At 44.9% G+C, this 22401-nt stretch overlaps 1 protein-coding gene across 1 annotated transcript in view; it reads right to left on the bottom strand.

Moving 5' to 3' along the window:
* Positions 1-22401, bottom strand: part of si:ch211-186j3.6 (neural-cadherin) — a 1133875-nt gene that overhangs the window by 139287 nt on the left and 972187 nt on the right. Inside the window, 2 exon segments of the mRNA XM_034183518.1 lie at positions 2555-2735; positions 14896-15019. Coding sequence (XP_034039409.1) covers positions 2555-2735; positions 14896-15019 — 305 coding nt within the window.

Genomic DNA, 22401 nt, shown 5'->3' with positions numbered 1-22401 from the left:
CATACCGTTGAACTCATAAGCATTCATTATTTGTATATTATTACACAGATTAATGATCCTCAGTATTTCATATTGAACATTGAGTGAAGTAGATTTTTAGCAATACTATTCGCTGGTTTTGGTGCTTCAGTTTTCATGTCAGTTTTACATTGTGTCTGTTTGAGTTAAATAAATGAATAAATAAATAAATAAGCTTGACCTGAAGTAACTGATACACTTAAAAGATTGCTCCAACAATTTCCCCAACATGCACTCTGAGGGAGGACAAAACACGTCTCAGACATGAGATCGAATATGTATTCATGGTTTAGCTTAGCTTCATCTCAGTTCTTCTATTTTACATCAACTCTGGCAGAAGTCAAAAACAGGCTCACTGCAGATGTTTCCAAAGTCATTCTTCCATCTCAAAGCATTTTCAAATTCACGCTTTTCCATCTGTTATTTCCACGTCTCCTTCTCACTCATACTTTGATTTTAACCAAAACTGAGTGACTCATGAGTTACTGCAGGAAGAACAAAAAGTAAGACAGCAAATGTTAGGGTTTGTTCTCTGGCTGGAACATCAGTGTACTAAATCTCAGCCTCAGGAGGGGAAACTGTTCAGTGTTTGGATGTTTAATCCACTTTACTTTATTTAACACTTTATTTCACATGTGTAAGATCGAGACAAAAGGCCCACAAATTCTTTTTTTCTGAAGGACCATAAATTAATCAGAGGGCCAAAAATAAATCTTGTGCAAATTACACATGTACCATTGCACAAGGTTGGGTAGGATTACTTTGAAATGTAATCCAAAAGTAATCAGATTACAAGTAATCCAAATGTATGTACATACATACATGTAATCCACATGTATTCTTTCAAAGTAATCCTACCCGACCCTGCCATTGCATCACAGTAACATGGATCAAATTTTAAAGAAATTTACCATTCAAAATCTAGAATTTCACATGCTGTGCCCTCAAGCGACTATTTTAGCAACTTAAAACGGCCGGGTGGGATCATTTAAGGCTCTATTTGTGTTCATCATATTGTGCTGCTTCCTCTATCTATAGAAAATTTCTGAAAAGTTATAATACCTCCCCCATTGAAGTTGGAGGAGGTAATGTTTGTTTGTTTTTCTGATTGTGAACAGCCTGGAGCCCACAATTTTTCATGTTGTTATGAAATTTTTTTTAATTTCTTTTTTACTTAAGATTCATATCCTGATACGCAAAAACTGATTCAGTTTCCAAGGTCATAGCTCAAAGGGCAAAGTCAGGAAAAATCTTGAAAAATTGGCAAAATCCCTATCTTTAACATTGAATGAATATTCAAAAATTCATAACTCTGTCAAAAAAGATCAAATTTCTTTCATTTTTGAGACTGTTATGTAGGATGGTATCCTTTACTGACTGACAATTCGGATTGTTTGCATTGTTTGATCTGGATCTGATCCAGATTACACATTTTGTGGCCATTTAAATTTCACATTGAAAACCCCATTTAATGTATATTTTACATTTTATCTTAACAATCACTCTCATATTTGAAAGTTCGATGCAGACTGGTACTCAGTATCACCTGACAAAGTTTGAACCGGATCTGATCCGGATTGTAGATTTTGTGGACATTTGAATTTAATATTGAAAAGCCCATTTAGTGCACACTTCTGAATTATATGTCAGTCAAAAGTGCCTCAATCACTCTCATTTGTGACAATGAATAGACTACCTTTGATCTGCATGTGATCTTTACTGCGTATTTAGCGGATATTTGATTCTTTTAAACATTGAAAAGTCTTTCCAGGGTCATAAATGACCTCACATGACTTTCCATCATCCTTGCCGCTTCAGTGTGAAAAAATGTTGAATTAGACTGACAAATTCATGGGTGAACACATTTTTCTGCTTAGAAGTATATATATTCAGCTGTTACCATAAAGGATCAGACTCGGTTGCTTGAAGGTTAACAGTAATTTGCAACAACAAATCAGAAAAAGCTAGGACAGTGTTCATCATTGTTGACATTTTAATGGACTACAATTAGCTTGTCAGCCTCGCCGCCGCAATTTAAAGAAAAATTAAATAGAAAGTATGGAAACTATGTTAAATAACCTGTATTAGTTATTTTGCCCTGTTTTCCTTAAAACCCCAAATCAGAAGATTTGATGATATAAGGGGGGGAGGTTGGATTATTTTCTATGGAGAATCTGTGTTAGGTAGGCAGTTCTCAAAAACTGAGTGACCATGCCGGAAGGAGAGAAGTGAGTGAAGCCACTAAAACACCCAGACAAGCTCTGAAGGACTTTCTGGTTGGAGAAACTGTGCAAAGTGCAAGTTTTGAAAGTTATACAGCTTTATGTTGAAGTGGTGTACAAGAGGATTTTCCTCAGAAGAAGATACAAAGTTTCAGCTACAGTTTGCCAGAAGGCACATGTTTAGTGTTTTGATTCCTGGAAAAGTCCTATATCACCTATCATGATTTATTTGGTATGTGAGTTGAACCAGGGAACTATGGTTTATTTCTTCATATAAATTTGCAAAAAAAAAACCCCAAAAAAAACATGCCTACCCTCATCACATTGGCGTCCTGAGTAGCCCAGCACACACTGACAGCTGAAGGAGCCCCACTCGCCGTGACAGCGACCCCTGTGGCCACAGGAAGGATAGCCCATAGTGACACAGCTGCTGTCTGTGGTCAGGCAGCCCTGGGAGCTGGACTGGGACTCAGCCGGGGAGCCCAAATCATATAACTGAAAGGCAAAGAAGAGAGGACACTGATGAGGAGAAAATCACTGGACAAAATGAAAATTATGAGACAAGGACGGACACAAAAAAGGAAGGAAATAGAAGAGAATATTGTTACTAAGTAAAAGTAACAGCAGAGGATGGAACCAGGCTCAAGGACGTCAACACACTAAGAAAATAAAATAAAGTCAAAACAAGAACAAAAAAGAGCTGAGGAAAACTTCTCATAAAGGTCGTGAGCTGAGCGCACGGACCTTTGAGAGCACATCTCCTCTGTAACCACGGCCAGGAAGCCGAGGAGTCATCAGTGTGGCCTGAGAGGATGGAGGAACCTTGGACGTTTAAATTTGTGTCCCTCACAAAAGGACGCCATAAAAGACATTAATTTGTTGAGTCTCCTCAGATCAGCCTTTATGAGTTCTAGCAGGCCCGGAGCCAGGACGCGGGAATGTGAGTGTCATAAAACCGACTGTGAGTCATTCTGCCCTGGAGCCACTGATTGGCTCTGACCTCCAGCACGGAAGAACCTCATTGGCTGATGACCTTTTACAGTGGTTGTTCTTCTGTTAGTTGAGAATGAGAATGTTGCCGCCTGCTGATGTACCGTCGGCAGGAATCAATTCCTGAAAGACACTTCAGGGTTGTTGTCATTGATCTGCCGGTAATCCGATGCCACCGCCTTATGAAAATATCTATAAAAAAAATATATCACTTTGGCTGCGACACAAAATGTCAGACCGTCACTGCACCCTATTTGCAGACATAAATTTCAGGTATTGGGTGCAGCTACAAAATCTTAGCAGCCTTCAGGAAGTGTGGCGTTTTAAACCAAAACAGCTGTCATTGTGCTGGAAGTGAACATCACACTGTCTCCACCATGAAGAGGCGTCATGACACGCGGGACGTGCAGAAGTCAATTCGACGTCAAACTATGTGCACAACAAGTTTTGGCATCGCACAGTTTCACATTCAAACAGCTCTGGGGAAACGTGTGAAGCCACATCAGAAATCCATCTGGGCCATGGCGGCATGTTGCAACAATTACACGTGTTTGCAAACCGCTGTATAATTCATGCCACACATTAAACACTTGAAAATGTTCTAACACATCAGCGCGCAGAGAGCCATTAGCCGCCAAATGACTCAAACTTTCAACAGTTACGACAAAAGTGGAAAAAAAGGGGCACAAGCAGATGAGACAAAAGCAGAGCGTTAAAAACACGTGATGGCCAGAAGGGAAAGACACAAACTCCAGAAGTATATTTACTCATTTAAAAACTGCTTTCTGAGCACAGAATAATGCCTCATTCAGAACCCCTGGAAGCTCAGAAAGACCCCACATGAAAAATACCTACTTTTGGGAAAAGTGAGGTCTCGTAGACAACTATTTAGCCAATCAGAGTACAGCTCGGCGAACATATTTTGGGCTAAATGAAATTGTCAAAGACGTTTTTGTTAATGTTTGGTGCTGCTAGCACAATTTAATGTATATTAAATTAAATACAAGAGGTTGCATTTACACACAAACAAAACAGAGTTTTGTTTGTGTGTAAATCCAGTATTGTGGGATGGTCTCCCACTGTCGATGAGACAGTCCGATACTGTGGAGACCTTCAAGTCAAGACTGAAGACACATTTTTTCTATCAGTGCTTTGGTTAATAAAGTGTGTTATTCTGCTTTTTTAAAAACTATTTGTAAATTTATTCTTTTAAATTTTACTTTTAATTGTGTTTTTAAACTTGTTTTTAATTCAGTTTAAACTGTTTTTGAACTGGTTTGTGTTAAGTGCCTTGGGGCGATGTTATCGTGATTTGGCGCTTTTATACATTGAAGAAATTGAAATTGAGAGTCACTGATGTCACGGTGCCACTTTACTCTGATTGGCTGTCACACCCGCCCCTCAAAAAAAAAAAAAAAAAAAGAGAGAACAGAATGACACAGAATGTGACTTTTAACCTCTTAAAATACCTCTTAAAATAGGTCAGGGTTAGCTATCTCTGAACTTGTCCAAGGTCTGCGTCCCAACAATGTTCCCTGTGAATTTGAAGACTCTGGTAGTAACAGGACTGGACTTATGCTGACCACAGACAGAAGGACACATGGTCAGATGGACAGATGGATGCAACGTCTTTGCAATACCCGATGGCCATATTTGATGGCCTTTGGTAAAAAATCAAACCGTAACATGCCTAAAACATTTTCACAGAGCTATGTAAAGTATCTGTGAGTTCTCCGTGTTGATCAGTCAACAAAGTGCTAAATCACACAATGTGATTATAGACACAGATGTGAAATGTGATAGGAAAACTAGTACCACTGCAAGAAGAGGGAAAAAACCCAATTTGATAATCCTGGAAGATGTCGATCAACATTATTAATCATCAGCACACCCACTGCTGCTTGCAACTTGGAGATTTATTACGTCCTCCCAAATGCATCATGCAGGTTTTTCTCATTAGTGAATCACCTTGTGCAGCCTCCTGCTACGTCTGCAGCTACGGTAAGAAACACCAGCTTATTGCCATTTAGATCCTCGGACACCACGGCTTAACAGAGCCTGAATGGTCTGCTGAATAAAAACGGGCTTATAGTATTTATGGAGGCAGCAAGTCCTCAGTTATCACTCCAGATGTGAAATCTACACTTTATTCCTGTTTCTGGGTTTGGAGAGTAATGCTTTTTAAACCCGACACTGTTTTGTCAACAAGGCATGTTTGACTACTGATGGGTCATCTTAAAGAAAATGCTAACTATGGTAGATGGTAACATTAGCATCTACCATGGTAGATGCTAAGGTAACATTCATACATACATTTAGTGTCATTCGGGGTTAGGATCATCCAAGATGAGCATGATTAGCTTCGACCACTTTACGTGTACATTAAATTAACACACAATGCAGTCACCAACAGGGCAAAATAGGCCAACTTGGTACTGATCCTGTAGCAGGTCTTGCACGTGATTGACTTTGGCCACAACTCGGCACACCTCGGTCGATCTCTCCTAACTGGTCACATTTGCTATTGCACCATCCTGAGGAGGGACACCACTCAGAAGAGGTCAGGAAAAGTCATTGTGTCCCCATCCTTGCAGTCAGCTCATGATGTCCTGTGGTAGGCCTGGTGCACTTGGTGGACATTTCATCCTTGTCTATGCCAATCAACATGCTAACCTTCCCAGGGACACACTTTAGCCATGCAGGGTGCTGCTCAAGAAAACTCAGCACTGATCTCGGCCAGGAATAAGAACTGCTGAAGTCCTGACAAATGGAAAAGTTAAGCATCTGATTAATAAATGGAATTGTTTTGACTGTAACAAGATGACTTGACCCCTGGGAGAACTCGGCCCGGATTAGGGTTATGGTTGGGTCAGGGTTAGGGTAGCCTAGGTCCCAGTTGACACCTGGGGCTGGGTTTGCATCGGAGCGACTTCTGTATCCATTTTGACTGCGTTAAATGCTCAATCTCCAAATTTAATAGCCATTAAAACCCATTTAACTCAACCAGTAATGCACATCATGTTTTGCTATAACTGGAGCAACTGTAATTTTTGACCCCTACACAACATGACACTGATTTTGTCACCATTTTTGCTGTTTTTACCCCATATAACTCCATAACGTTCAGTCATAGACAGTCCAAACTATACCATTTTGGAACCCCTATGCAGTGGTGGGCACAGTTCCGATAATCCGATAACAGATAATTATCGAAGATAATGTTTTCATTATCGGATTATCTTTTTAGATAACTTTAAAAACCATTATCGGACCAATTATCTTCCGATTATCTGGAATTTTGTTTTCAAGGCCTCTACTGCCATCTACTGGCCAGTAGTGTTCATGGCAGTATTCGCCCTAAGTACTAAGCGTCTGGGAACCAGTAGATGGCAGTGTTGTATTTGTTTTGACCCTGGTTATATTGTTGTGTGGGCCGCTGAAGAGGAGGTACTGCTGGCCCACCACCACCAGAGGGCGCCCCGCCTGGAGTGCGGGCTCCAGGCACCGGAGGGCGCTGCCGCTGAAGAGGAGCAGCCCAGGTGACAGCCGTCACCCATCACCTGAAACAGCTGACATCCATCAGCTGAGGGGTATATCAGCTGGACGGCATCTCCATCTCATTGCCGAGATATCGTTCTACCAGGAAGGTAACGCACTCAGCCAGTCATCATATTTCTGAGGACTAACCTGTTTTTGCTTGTGCTTAAGACAGCTGAAGACTGAACTTGATCCATATCGGATAAGTACCCTTCACTGCAATATTGTTTGTGACTAGAGGTGGAGGTGGTGTTTCCACCCTACGTGTTGCTGGGTGCAGCCGCACCCACATCTGACTGTTTCTGTTCCTCGCCAGCAGTACCGGATCCGACGAGCGGAGGCAGTGGCCACCTGGGAGTTCGGGACTTGGCGGCTCCAGTATTCCCGGGGTTCGGTGGCAGAGGAAATCGGGTGGTTCCGGTTCGACTCGGACGGACGTCTCCTATCGTCGAGCCTGCCCACACGTCACCAGTGGAATTGGTTTATTCTTACAATTGTGATCTGTTGTGTTTGTTGTGCGAATTCACAACAGTAAAACCTTGTTATTTGACTTCTTCATTGTCCATTCATTTGCGCCCCGTGTTGTGGGTCCGTGTTCCTCACTTTCCCCAACAGGATATCTCGGCCAACGTCATGGATCCCGAGGGGCGTCAACCGGCTGTTGAACGGCCAATGGAAGAACAGGACGCGCAGGCGTCCACAGGAGGGGTAATCGATGAGTTGCAGCGGATCCTCACCGCTTTCACGACTCGGTTAGATTTGATGACCGAGCAGAACGTCCTCCTTAACCGCAGGGTGGAGGCTCTTGCCGCGCAGGTGGAAGCGCGCCCTCCGGGCGCCGCTGCAGCTCTCCCTCCCGTAGACCCTGTGCGTAACATTGACGTTCCACTGGTCGTTCAACGACCCCTCCCACCTTCCCCGGAAGCATACATAAGCCCCCCAGAGCCGTACGGAGGCTGTGCGGAGACGTGCGTGGATTTCCTCATGCAGTGTTCGCTCGTCTTCGCACAGCGTCCAGTTATGTACGCGACCGATGCTAGCAAGGTAGCTTATGTAATAAACCTGCTTCGCGGCGAGGCACGCGCTTGGGCTACAGCGCTCTGGGAGCAGAATTCACGGCTCCTTCAGACATATGATGGGTTTGTGAGGGAGTTCAGAACCGTGTTCGATCAGCCTAATAGAGGAGAAACCGCTTCAGCTGTGCTACTGTCGATGAGACAGGGGCGTCGGAGCGCAGCTGCCTATGCAGTCGACTTCCGCATCGCGGCTGCGAGGTCCGGCTGGAATAGCACTGCCCTCCGCGCCGCCTTTGTAAACGGACTGTCATTGGTTCTTAAGGAGCACCTGGTGGCTAAGGACGAACCGCGGGATTTAGATGGGCTCATCGATCTTGTCATACGATTAGACAACCGGTTAGAAGAACGTCGGCGGGAACGAGACGAAGGGCGTGGCCGGGCACGCGCCGTCCCTCTCCCTTCCGGTTCCGACCGCGCTCCACCTTCCCCACGCTCCACGGCCCCTGCGCTCCGTGGGGCCACAGCTCCCCCTGCTGACGAAGCAATGGACACGAGTAGGGCAACATTTAGGGCACCAGGTGCACAGAGGAGGCAGGCCCACGGAGCTTGTTTTGTTTGTGGCTCGATAGAGCACCACGTAAAAGACTGCCCCGAGCGGTTAAACACCAACGCCCGCCCCTAGAGACTGGGCTAGGGGTGGGCCAAGACATTCATGTGGGACACACCCACATCGCCACACGACTCCCAGTTACGATCCTTTATGAGGACTCAACCCTGAAGGCCCCAGCACTGGTGGACACGGGCTCGGAGGGGAATCTGTTGGACAGCAGATGGGCTAGGGAGGTAGGGCTCCCTCTGGTGGCGCTCACCTCGCCTGTGCAGGTGCGGGCGCTAGATGGCTCCCTACTCCCTCCGATCACGCATAAGACACCACCTGTAACTCTGGTGGTGTCAGGAAATCACCGGGAGGAGATCGAGTTTTTTGTGACTCCTGCTACCTCCCATGTGATTTTGGGGTTCCCCTGGATGGTAAAACACAATCCCCGGATCGATTGGCCGTCCGGGGTAGTGGTGCAGTGGAGCGAGACCTGCCATCGGGTATGTTTAGGTTCCTCGGTTCCTCCCGGCTCCCAGGCTAAGGAGGAGGTCAGAGTCCCGCCCAATCTGGGGGCGGTGCCGGTGGAGTACCATGACCTGGTTGACGTGTTCAGCAAGGATCTGGCGCTCACCCTTCCCCCCCACCGTCCTTATGATTGTGCCATTGATTTGGTTCCGGGCAGTGAGTTCCCGTCCAGCAGGCTGTACAACCTCTCACGGCCTGAGCGCGAATCAATGGAGACCTACATCCGGGACTCGTTAGCCGCCGGGTTGATCCGGAATTCCACCTCCCCGATGGATGCAGGTTTCTTTTTTGTGGGTAAAAAAGACAGCGGACTTCGCCCATGCATTGATTATAGGGGGCTGAACGAGATCACGGTTCGCAATCGATACCCGTTGCCCCTGTTGGATTCAGTGTTCACGCCCCTGCATGGAGCCCGAATATTCACGAAGCTCGATCTTAGAAATGCGTATCACCTGGTTCGGATCCGGAAGGGAGACGAGTGGAAGACGGCATTTAACACCCCGTTAGGTCACTTTGAGTACCTGGTCATGCCGTTCGGTCTCACCAATGCTCCCGCGACTTTCCAAGCGTTGGTTAATGATGTCTTGCGGGATTTCCTGCACCGGTTCGTCTTCGTATACCTAGACGATATATTCATCTTTTCTCCGGACCCTGAGACCCATGTTAGGCATGTACGTCAGGTCCTACAGCGGTTGTTGGAGAACCGACTGTTTGTGAAGGGCGAGAAGTGTGGGTTCCACCGCACGTCTTTGTCCTTCCTGGGGTTCATCATCTCCTCCAACTCCGTCGCTCCTGATCCGGCCAAGGTTGTGGCGGTGAGAGACTGGCCCCAACCCACAAGCCGTAGGAAGCTGCAACAGTTCCTCGGCTTTGCTAATTTCTATAGGAGGTTCATTAAGGGCTACAGTCAGGTAGTTAGCCCCCTGACAGCCCTGACCTCTCCAAAAGTCCCCTTCACCTGGTCGGATCGTTGCGATGCCGCGTTCAAGGAGTTGAAACGTCGGTTCTCGTCTGCACCCGTTCTGGTGCAGCCCGATCCTAGTCACCAGTTGGTGGTTGAAGTGGATGCCTCGGACTCAGGGATAGGAGCCGTGCTGTCCCAGAGCGGGAAGACCGATAAGGTTCTTCACCCGTGTGCCTATTTTTCCCGCAGGTTGACCCCGGCCGAACGGAACTATGACGTCGGCAATCGAGAACTCCTTGCAGTGAAAGAGGCTCTTGAGGAGTGGAGACATCTGTTGGAGGGAACGTCCGTGCCATTCACGGTTTTCACTGACCACCGGAACCTGGAGTATATCAGGACCGCCAAGCGGCTGAATCCCAGGCAAGCCCGCTGGTCACTGTTCTTCGGCCGTTTTGACTTCCGGATCACCTACCGTCCCGGGACCAAGAACCAGAGATCGGATGCCTTGAATGTACATGAAGATGAGGTCAAAACGGGGCCGTCGGATCCCCCGGATCCCATCATCCCGGAGTCCACTATCGTGGCCACCCTCACCTGGGACGTGGAGAAGACCGTCCAGGAGGCCCTGGCACGAAGCCCGGACCCCGGAACCGGGCCGAAGAACAGGCTCTACGTCCCACCAGAAGCTAGGGCTGCGGTCCTGGACTTCTGCCACGGTTCGAAGCTCTCCTGTCATCCTGGGGTGCGTAGAACCGTGGCAGTCATCCGGCAGCGCTTCTGGTGGGCATCCCTGGAGACCGACGTCCGGGACTATATCCAGGCCTGTACCACCTGCGCCAGGGGCAAAGCCGACCACCGCATGTCCTCGGGTTTGCTACAGCCGCTGCCCGTACCTCATTGCCCCTGGTCTCACATCGGCCTGGATTTTGTCACGGGCCTCCCGCCGTCCCAGGGAAACACCGTCATCCTCACGATAGTGGACCGCTTCTCCAAGGCGGCCCACTTCGTGGCCCTCCCGAAGCTCCCAACGGCCCAGGAGACAGCGGACCTCCTGGTCCACCACGTCGTCCGGCTGCATGGGATACCATCAGACATCGTCTCCGATCGCGGTCCCCAGTTCTCCTCGCACGTCTGGAGGAGTTTCTGCCGGGAACTGGGGGCCACGGTCAGTCTCTCGTCCGGGTATCACCCCCAAACCAACGGGCAAGCAGAACGGGCCAACCAGGAGATGGAGCAGACACTACGTTGTGTGACAGCCGCGCACCCGGCAGCCTGGAGTACTCATCTGGCCTGGATCGAGTACGCCCACAACAGTCAAGTGTCGTCAGCCACCGGCCTCTCTCCTTTTGAGGTGTGTTTGGGGTATCAGCCCCCATTGTTCCCGGTGGTTGAGGGAGAGGTCGGTGTGCCCTCGGTCCAGGCCCACCTGCGGAAGTGCCGTCGGGTGTGGCGTGCCGCCCGTTCTGCTTTGTTGAGGGCCCGGGCGAGGGCTAAGGCCCATGCAGACCGGCGGCGGACCCCGGCCCCTACGTATCGCCCCGGGCAGGAAGTGTGGCTATCCACCAAGGACATACCACTGCAAGTAGCCTCCCCGAAACTCAAAGACCGATACATAGGACCATATAAAATGCTCCAGATCGTCAATCCCGCCGCAGTGAGGCTTCAGCTTCCGGCCTCACTGCGGATCCATCCTGTATTCCATGTGTCCAGAATCAAGCCACATCTCACTTCACCCCTCTGTACTCCCGGTCCGGCGCCACCTCCTGCCCGGATCATCGACGGTGAGCCGGCTTGGACCGTGCACCGGCTTCTGGATGTCCGACGGATGGGCCGGGGTTTTCAATACCTGGTGGACTGGGAGGGGTACGGCCCCGAAGAATGCTCCTGGGTGAAAAGGAGCTTCATCCTGCGACTTCTACCGCCGCCACCCGGATAAGCCCGGTTGGGCGCCTGGAGGCGCCCGTTGAGGGGGGGGTCCTGTTGTGTGGGCCGCTGAAGAGGAGGTACTGCTGGCCCACCACCACCAGAGGGCGCCCCGCCTGGAGTGCGGGCTCCAGGCCCTGGAGGGCGCTGCCGCTGAAGAGGAGCAGCCCAGGTGACAGCCGTCACCCATCACCTGAAACAGCTGACATCCATCAGCTGAGGGGTATATCAGCTGGACGGCATCTCCATCTCATTGCCGAGATATCGTTCTACCAGGAAGGTAACGCACTCAGCCAGTCATCATATTTCTGAGGACTAACCTGTTTTTGCTTGTGCTTAAGACAGCTGAAGACTGAACTTGATCCATATCGGATAAGTACCCTTCACTGCAATATTGTTTGTGACTAGAGGTGGAGGTGGTGTTTCCACCCTACGTGTTGCTGGGTGCAGCCGCACCCACATCTGACTGTTTCTGTTCCTCGCCAGCAGTACCGGATCCCACGAGCGGAGGCAGTGGCCACCTGGGAGTTCGGGACTTGGCGGCTCCAGTATTTCCGGGGTTCGGTGGCAGAGGAAATCGGGTGGTTCCGGTTCGACTCGGACGGACGTCTCCTATCGTCGAGCCTGCTCACACGTCACCAGTGGAATTGGTTTATTCTACAGTTGTGATCTGTTGTGTTTGTTGTGCGAATTCACAACAGTAAAACCTTGTTATTTGACTTCTTCATTGTCCGTTCATTTGCGCCCCCTGTTGTGGGTCCGTGTTCCTCACTTTCCCCAACATATATCAGATGATTGTCAAATCAACTTTTTGGCTTTGCAAATGGCTTTTTTTTTTTTTTTTTTACAAATGAAGTTTAAAAACAAAACAACAGCAAAAAAAATAATAATAATAACATTACAAGACAGCTCTGCAGTGTTTGCACAGGCACAGTGCGAGCGGTTTGATGCTTGTAGCTTTTCAGCAGGAGGATAACCTCACGACGGCCGACTAGAATAATATCAAACAGGTTTGATTTTCATTCGACCATACGATCGCGATCAGGAAGTGGTCGTGAGATGTTAAAGCTTGTTACTGCATGTACACTACACGATGCAGGATGCGCGATTAACCTGAAACTCGATCCAAAAATTCCTGCATGAAAAATCACCTTGCACAGTGTAAAACACGTTTTACAACATCATAAAACGTGCGCACATTCTCTCCACATGCAAAACATTTTGCCATGACACTTCTTGGGCTCCATAAAAATGCCTGTTTTTACAAATAAAAAAATGAACACCAACACACGACAGATGTCACATTAACGTGTTGGTTTACATAATGAACCAATCAGTGTTTAGCAGAGGCACTTTTACCCAGAATCCTTTGCGATTTGTCTGTGTTTGTTACTAAACCTCTGAATTAGTGCATTGTTCAACATTAAAAGATATATGCTGTATTTTAACTGTGTACAAATGACAGAATTAACATTAATGGAGTTATTCTGTCGGTATTAATGTTATTTATAAATCAAAACCATAAGTCAGCATGACTTTATTTTCCAAGACCTCCGCCTGACCGGAGTGTTGTAATTGATAGAGAGCTGGCTTTAGGGCTGCTCTCAGGGTGTCTCTGTGTTGGGACTGCTGTAGTAAACAAGAGCTTCCAGCAGGGGCAGAATGTTCAAAGACAAAAGTGTTGTCTCAGTGTGTGGGTCTGTTGTTACTTTTAATATTAGTAGAAGTTATTGTGGCATTAAAACTTAAATTCGTTTTACTAATAGTTGCAAATGTACTAGAGACAATATTGGAATTTATCGGTTATCTGTAACTTCCGATACATTTTTGGGTGGTTTATTGTTTTATCTTTATTGAAGATAACTCTTCAGTTATCTGATTATCTGTTATCAAAGTTAATTTTTTGGTTATCTGTGCCCACCACTGCCCCTATGATCCGACAAATAATGCGGTATACTTTTCAAAATGATTGCAGCATTGTTAAATTTTGACTGCTGCGTAATCCCTCATTGAACCCAACCTGGCTACAGCTACCACCCTGGGATGGTCCCCATAAATTTTTGTGTAGGTCACAGTTCACTGAGGTTGAAGTGTTTAGTATCATTAAGTGGTACTGAAACCTGCTTGGTCCATGAACTACTAGCTTGTTTGAATATTATCTGAAGCAGTTGCAAAGACCTCTGTAGGTCTGCGGTTCAAGGCAGACCTACAGACCTACAGACCTGCCATGGAACAGATGAGGATGATATTGATTGACATGTTTGGCAGTTACATGCTCGTGGTTATTAATTTTTCAGGTGTTCTTGATGTCTGACTAACACCTATGGAATAAAAGTGTGTAAAAAGAGTTCAGCTCTCAAATGAAAAAAAAAACAAAAAAACAAACTCACCATTGACTCACTGACAGCTCTGCACATCTGGTCAACCAAGAGCCTGGTTTGATATATTTTTCTTCTTTTTCTTGGAGGGGGGGGGGGGGGGGGGGGGACCAGAGTCAGAAAGTTACTAAATCTGTGTGGTGCTTTCCTCATCATTTTCTCATCAAAATGAGAGCTTTGGGCATTCTGACAATCAGCAAAAGGCTGTCACAAAATTGATGCTGCTTTTTCTCTGCCCTCATTACTGGGGATTCACTCATCACACTGTGTTATGTTGAAACCAGGAGAGGACTGATAAGTGTGGGGCCGCCTGAGGTAAAACATCTCTCTTAGTACAGATTTATTTCATTCCAAGCACAAAATTCCTGCAGAAAAATCCAGCTGTCACCAAACTGTCCGGCTCTACAATGAAGCGGCCATGCAAGAGTCATGTCTTCCTACAGAATATATATATTTTTTAACAATTGGTTTGGGTCAGACTTGGGATTGTCACGGTTGAGGACGGAATCCTTGACTTTAATAGCTCCAGTGTGGAGAAAGGTTCCTGGAAAGTCTTAAGGTGAAGTCAGATTGTGCAGGAGTGGGAAAGGTTCCAGTTCCATTTCACCGTGTTACCGTCTGCATTTCAAAGCACTTTGAGGTGAGAGTTAAAAGCATAAAACACATCTTCTGTGGCACAGGAGCACCACCACAGCGGGAATGTGTTATTAATCCATTTGTCAGCACAGCGCAGGTGTCACTTTCTCTCTCTCTGTGTGTGTGTGTGTGTTTGCATTAATGTTACCTTGCTGTCCACGATGAGGTTCCGGATGCAGCCGGTGAAGTGTTTGTGCTGGAGCTGAGGGTAGATGTAGGGAATGTCCTCGTTGACTCCTCCGAGCTGCAGCACCTGGCTCACGTTCAGGTATCTGGCACACATGAAGACACAAACACTCACTGCATAACGTGCGCACCACATCTATAATAAAAAATAACTCAAATATTTTCTCTGCTTCTAAGGACTGATCATTTAAATGTTTTATTTCTGCACCACACTGGACTGGAAGACGTTTTCCAATCCAAAATTTGGCCAAAATCTCTGGACCAAATTCAAAATGAATGAAATAAGGACAGATTTTTTAAAAAAAATTGTATCCAAAATTCTTCTGTAATCACACTTGGTATTATTGTCTACTATTTTATATCAGATTACAAACAAATGTAACTGATTATTTCTGCTTATGTATGATTCTCATGATATGACCTTTTTCTTTTTTTTTAAAACATGTACCAGCACAAAAAAGTTTCTTTCTTGTCCACATTTTCTGACATTTTCCCAAAAAGCTAAAATGTCTCAGTTAAAATCCTCCTCTTCTGTTGACGAGGAGGATCAGAAGGACAATTCTGCTCAGAGAATGGGACGCCCCAGTTATTGCACATTGTACCTGCTCGTCCACTTTCACCTACATTTATACAAGAATAACTCCGCTCAGCCCCAATTAAATCCAGTTATTCCTCTGTTGGAAAATGGTGTCTTGTCCCCTCTGGGTCAGGGAAGAATTATTGTTCTGGATACTTTATTGTTATGATTGGTAATTGCCAGTGTGGTAGACAATGGGGAATCAAAAACTGCTAATGTCAGACAGGCTTTAGCTGCAATTCTGAAAATACAAGATGTTGGGCAACACTTTGTGACTCTAATCTGTTTTAACAATTGTAAGTAAAGCTGAGGGCATATTGTGTGTTCCAGTTGCACTTGGAGATTGGAATTTCCCAATTACACCCTCCAGGAATGCCTCCTGAAATCAGAATTCCCTCGTCACCTTATTCAAACACCACATACCCAGAATGCACCACCCAAGATGGCGCTCTGCGTTTCAATAATTGTGACAGTTGTAGATTTTACAGATTTTTTTTCACACTCTGTCTATTTTGTGTCTGATTTAATAATCACTGCGGTATTGTATCACTTCCTGTTCCGGAGCACAGCGGTGTTTTTCTGTATCTGTTAGCTGTTTAATCTGCGCAGTTAGATTGATCTAGTTATCTAGATTACGATTTGTTTCACAGTGTAATCTTCACGTGGCTTAACTAAAGCACTCCTTCTGCTGAATCACCTCTAAATTATTTACACATTATTCACTTTGCGTGTTTTTAGGAATCCGCTAGCTTAGCGTAGCTACTAGCTCTTAGCCGATTTAGCATGGCGGCTTCTCCTGTCTCTCCCGCACTTTTCTGCTCTGGGTGTGAAATGTTTAGTTATTCCTCGGCCTCCTTTAGCAGTAATGGTACTTGTAATAAGTGTAGCTTATTCATAGCTTTGGAGGCCAGGCTGGGCGAATTGGAGACTCGGCTCCGCACCGTGGAAAATTCTACAGCTAACCAGGCCCCTGTAGTCGGTGCGGACCAAGGTAGCTTAGCCGCCGTTAGTTACCCCCTGGCAGATCCCGAGCAGCCACTGGGTGACTGTGAGGAGGAAGCGTAGTTCTAAACAGAAGCCCTGTGTACACCGCCAACCCGTTCACATTTCTAACCGTTTTTCCCCACTCGACAACACACCCGCCGAGGATCAAACTCTGGTTATTGGCGACTCTGTTTTGAGAAATGTGAAGTTAGCGACACCAGCAACCATAGTCAATTGTCTTCCGGGGGCCAGAGCAGGCGACATTGAAGGAAATTTGAAACTGCTGGCTAAGGCTAAGCGTAAATTTGGTAAGATTGTAATTCACATCGGCAGTAATGACACCCGGTTACGCCAATCGGAGGTCACTAAAATTAACATTAAATCGGTGTGTAACTTTGCAAAAACAATGTCGGACTCTGTAGTTTTCTCTGGGCCCCTCCCCAATCGGACCGGGAGTGACATGTTTAGCCGCATGTTCTCCTTGAATTGCTGGCTGTCTGAGTGGTGTCCAAAAAATGAGGTGGGCTTCATAGATAATTGGCAAAGCTTCTGGGGAAAACCTGGTCTTGTTAGGAGAGACGGCATCCATCCCACTTTGGATGGAGCAGCTCTCATTTCTAGAAATCTGGCCAATTTTCTTAAATCCTCCAAACCGTGACTATCCAGGGTTGGGACCAGGAAGCAGAGTTATAGTCTTACACACCTCTCTGCAGCTTCTCTCCCCCTGCCATCCCCTCATTACCCCATCCCCGTAGGGACGGTGTCTGCTCCCAGACCACCAATAACCAGCAAAAATCTATTTAAGCATAAAAATTCAAAAAGAAAAAATAATATAGCACCTTCAACTGCACCACAGACTAAAACAGTTAAATGTGGTCTATTAAACATTAGGTCTCTCTCTTCTAAGTCCCTGTTGGTAAATGATATAATAATTGATCAACATATTGATTTATTCTGCCTTACAGAAACCTGGTTACAGCAGGATGAATATGTTAGTTTAAATGAGTCAACACCCCCGAGTCACACTAACTGTCAGAATGCTTGTAGCACGGGCCGGGGCGGAGGATTAGCAGCAATCTTCCATTCCAGCTTATTAATTAATCAAAAACTCAGACAGAGCTTTAATTCATTTGAAAGCTTGACTCTTAGTCTTGTCCATCCAAATTGGAATCCACCTGGTCGTTACTGTGAGTTTCTCTGTGAATTTTCAGACCTTTTGTCTGACTTAGTGCTTAGCTCAGATAAGATAATTATAGTGGGCGATTTTAACATCCACACAGATGCTGAGAATGACAGCCTCAACACTGCATTTAATCTATTATTAGACTGTATTGGCTTTGCTCAAAAAGTAAATGAGTCCACCCACCACTTTAATCATATCTTAGATCTTGTTCTGACTTATGGTATGGAAATAGAAGACTTAACAGTACTCCCTGAAAACTCCCTTCTGTCTGATCATTTCTTAATAACATTTACATTTACTCTGATGGACTACCCAGCAGTGGGGAATAAGTTTCATTACACTAGAAGTCTTTCGGAAAGCGCTGTAACTAGGTTTAAGGATATGATTCCTTCTATATGTTCTCTAATGCCATATACCAACACAGTGCAGAGTAGCTACCTAAACTCTGTAAGTGAGATAGAGTATCTCGTCAATAGTTTTACATCCTCATTGAAGACAACTTTGGATGCTGTAGCTCCTCTGAAAAAGAGAGCTTTAAATCAGAAGTGCCTGACTCCGTGGTATAACTCACAAACTCGTAGCTTAAAGCAGATAACCCGTAAGTTGGAGAGGAAATGGCGTCTCACTAATTTAGAAGATCTTCACTTAGCCTGGAAAAAGAGTCTGTTGCTCTATAAAAAAGCCCTCCGTAAAGCTAGGACATCTTTCTACTCATCACTAATTGAAGAAAATAAGAACAACCCCAGGTTTCTTTTCAGCACTGTAGCCAGGCTGACAAAGAGTCAGAGCTCTATTGAGCTGAGTATTCAATTAACTTTAACTAGTAATGACTTCATGACTTTCTTTGCTAACAAAATTTTAACTATTAGAGAAAAAATTACTCATAACCATCCCAAAGACGTATCGTTCTCTTTGGCTGCTTTCAGTGATGCCGGTATTTGGTTAGACTCTTTCTCTCCGATTGTTCTGTCTGAGTTATTTTCATTAGTTACTTCATCCAAACCATCAACATGTTTATTAGACCCCATTCCTACCAGGCTGCTCAAGGAAGCCCTACCATTATTTAATGCTTCGATCTTAAATATGATCAATCTCTCTTTGTTAGTTGGCTATGTACCACAGGCTTTTAAGGTGGCAGTAATTAAATCATTACTTAAAAAGCCATCACTTGACCCAGCTATCTTAGCTAATTATAGGCCAATCTCCAACCTTCCTTTTCTCTCAAAAATTCTTGAAAGGGTAGTTGTAAAACAGCTAACTGATCATCTGCAGAGGAATGGTCTATTTGAAGAGTTTCAGTCAGGTTTTAGAATTCATCATAGTACAGAAACAGCATTAATTAAGGTTACAAATGATCTTCTTATGGCCTCGGACAGTGGACTCATCTCTGTGCTTGTTCTGTTAGACCTCAGTGCTGCTTTTGATACTGTTGACCATAAAATTTTATTACAGAGATTAGAGCATGCCATAGGTATTAAAGGCACTGCGCTGCGGTGGTTTGAATCATATTTGTCTAATAGATTACAATTTGTTCATGTAAATGGGGAATCTTCTTCACAGACTAAAGTTAATTATGGAGTTCCACAAGGTTCTGTGCTAGGACCAATTTTATTCACTTTATACATGCTTCCCTTAGGCAGTATTATTAGACGGTATTGCTTAAATTTTCATTGTTACGCAGATGATACCCAGCTTTATCTATCCATGAAGCCAGAGGACACACACCAATTAACTAAACTGCAGGATTGTCTTACAGACATAAAGACATGGATGACCTCTAATTTCCTGCTTTTAAACTCAGATAAAACTGAAGTTATTGTACTTGGCCCCACAAATCTTAAAAAACATGGTGTCTAACCAGATCCTTACTCTGGATGGCATTACCCTGACCTCTAGTCATACTGTGAGAAATCTTGGAGTTATTTTTGATCAGGATATGTCATTCAAAGCGCATATTAAACAAATATGTAGGACTGCCTTTTTGCATTTACGCAATATCTCTAAAATCAGAAAGGTCTTGTCTCAGAGTGATGCTGAAAAACTAATTCATGCATTTATTTCCTCTAGGCTGGACTATTGTAATTCATTATTATCAGGTTGTCCTAAAAGTTCCCTAAAAAGCCTTCAGTTGGTTCAGAATGCTGCAGCTAGAGTACTGACGGGGACTAGCAGGAGAGAGCATATCTCACCCGTGTTGGCCTCCCTTCATTGGCTTCCTGTTAATGCTAGAATAGAATTTAAAATTCTTCTTCTTACTTATAAGGTTTTGAATAATCAGGTCCCATCTTATCTTAGGGACCTCGTAGTACCATATTACCCCATTAGAGCGCTTCGCTCTCAGACCGCGGGCTTACTTGTAGTTCCTAGGGTTTGTAAGAGTAGAATGGGAGGCAGTGCCTTCAGCTTTCAGGCTCCTCTCCTGTGGAACCAGCTCCCAATTCAGATCAGGGAGACAGATACCCTCTCTACTTTTAAGATTAGGCTTAAAACTTTCCTTTTCGCTAAGGCTTATAGTTAGGGCTGGATCGGGTGACCCTGGACCATCCCTTGGTTATGTTGCTTTAGACGTAGACTGTGTTTCATAATTATTGTATGGCCTTGCCTTGCAATGTGGAGCGCCTTGGGGCAACTGTTTGTTGTGATTTGGCGCTACAAGAAAAAAGTTGATTGATTGATTGAGTTGATAGTAATACTGTGAGAAATCTTGGAGTCATTTTTGATCAGGATATGTCATTCAAAGCGCATATTAAACAAATATGTAGGACTGCTTTTTTGCATTTACGCAATATCTCTAAAATCAGAAAGGTCTTGTCTCAGAGTGATGCTGAAAAACTAATTCATGCATTTATTTCCTCTAGGCTGGACTATTGTAATTCATTATTATCAGGTTGTCCTAAAAGTTCCCTAAAAAGCCTTCAGTTAATTCAAAATGCTGCAGCTAGAGTACTAACGGGGACTAGAAGGAGAGAGCATATCTCACCCATATTGGCTTCTCTTCATTGGCTTCCTGTTAATTCTAGAATAGAATTTAAAATTCTTCTTCTTACTTATAAGGTTTTGAATAATCAGGTCCCATCTTATCTTAGGGACCTCGTAGTACCATATCACCCCAATAGAGCGCTTCGCTCTCAGACTGCAGGCTTACTTGTAGTTCCTAGGGTTTGTAAGAGTAGAATGGGAGGCAGAGCCTTCAGCTTTCAGGCTCCTCTCCTGTGGAACCAGCTCCCAATTCAGATCAGGGAGACAGACACCCTCTCTACTTTTAAGATTAGGCTTAAAACTTTCCTTTTTGCTAAAGCTTATAGTTAGGGCTGGATCAGGTGACCCTGAACCATCCCTTAGTTATGCTGCTATAGACGTAGACTGCTGGGGGGTTCCCATGATGCACTGTTTCTTTCTCTTTTTGCTCTGTATGCACCACTCTGCATTTAATCATTAGTGATCAATCTCTGCTCCCCTCCACAGCATGTCTTTTTCCTGGTTCTCTCCCTCAGCCCCAACCAGTCCCAGCAGAAGACTGTCCCTCCCTGAGCCTGGTTCTGCTGGAGGTTTCTTCCTGTTAAAAGGGAGTTTTTCCTTCCCACTGTAGCCAAGTGCTTGCTCACAGGGGGTCGTTTTGACCGTTGGGGTTTTACATAATTATTGTATGGCCTTGCCTTACAATATAAAGTGCCTTGGGGCAACTGTTTGTTGTGATTTGGCGCTATATAAAAAATTGATTGATTGATTGATTGATAAATCATGCACACAGTGCTGTCCTCCTGCTGCCCGTGGACATGTTGCTGTGGTACTTTACGTGTGGCATACTGTGTAATGTTTCGTTGGTGCTGCTAATATCGGCTGTTCCGGAAGGCACTGAGGATAGATGATAAATATTTCAGTCTGTGATTACTCCAGCTAGAACTGATGGAGCTTTTCTAGGTGACAAGTGAAATGTCTTAAATGAAATAAACAAGTCCAGATGACTTTTCTCAACCAACTAGGACATCATGACCTGGAGGACTGAGAATCTCCACAGACAATGTTAAAAATAAATAAATAAATAATATAAGCTACAAATCAAGCAGTGATTTAAAACACTGATGTAGCTTTTGCACCACTTGTCCTCTTCCATGAGGTCTTTTTGGTGGACGGCATGGTTTCGTAGGTCTCTTCACCAAAATGTTGTAGCTGTCCAGCTTATTTTCTGACTTGAGGTGTTGTGTGGAAGCTGGAAAGTATTTATTCCATGTCATTCCAAGTCACAGCTTTTGACTTAATAGGTAAATGGAATGTAGCAATAATACTGAATTGCAATTAATACTGAAAACACAAAAAAATAAATTTATGGGTTTCCTCAAGTTAGAAGCTTAAATGTAAGATTTTGTTGAGTCAACAAGAAGTTCTGTGAGAGCACATACCTCCACTAAAACAAGCATTTTAACCGCAGGCCTGCGGTTAAAATACTTACTTTAGTCTTGTTGCACACCTGTCTTGTGATCCTGTACTATTACAGACCTTAACATGCAGGAAGAATGGGACAAAATAACACCTGATACTCTTCATTGCTTTGTATCCTCAACGCACAAACATATTAAGTGTTTTGAGAAGGAATGGTAACATCATAAAGTGGTAAATGCTTTAGTGTCACAACTTTTTTTCTTTAAGGAATGTGGTGCAGGCCTGGAATTAGTCAGGTTATATGTGTAATTTAATTAAATATTTTTTTGGAGCTTTGTTAAACT

Source organism: Thalassophryne amazonica, chromosome 2 (genome assembly GCF_902500255.1).
Source record: "Thalassophryne amazonica chromosome 2, fThaAma1.1, whole genome shotgun sequence".
Taxonomy (NCBI): Eukaryota; Metazoa; Chordata; class Actinopteri; order Batrachoidiformes; family Batrachoididae; genus Thalassophryne; species Thalassophryne amazonica.
Note: the sequence above shows the minus strand (reverse complement) of the source record. Positions and strands in the feature narration are given on the sequence as shown.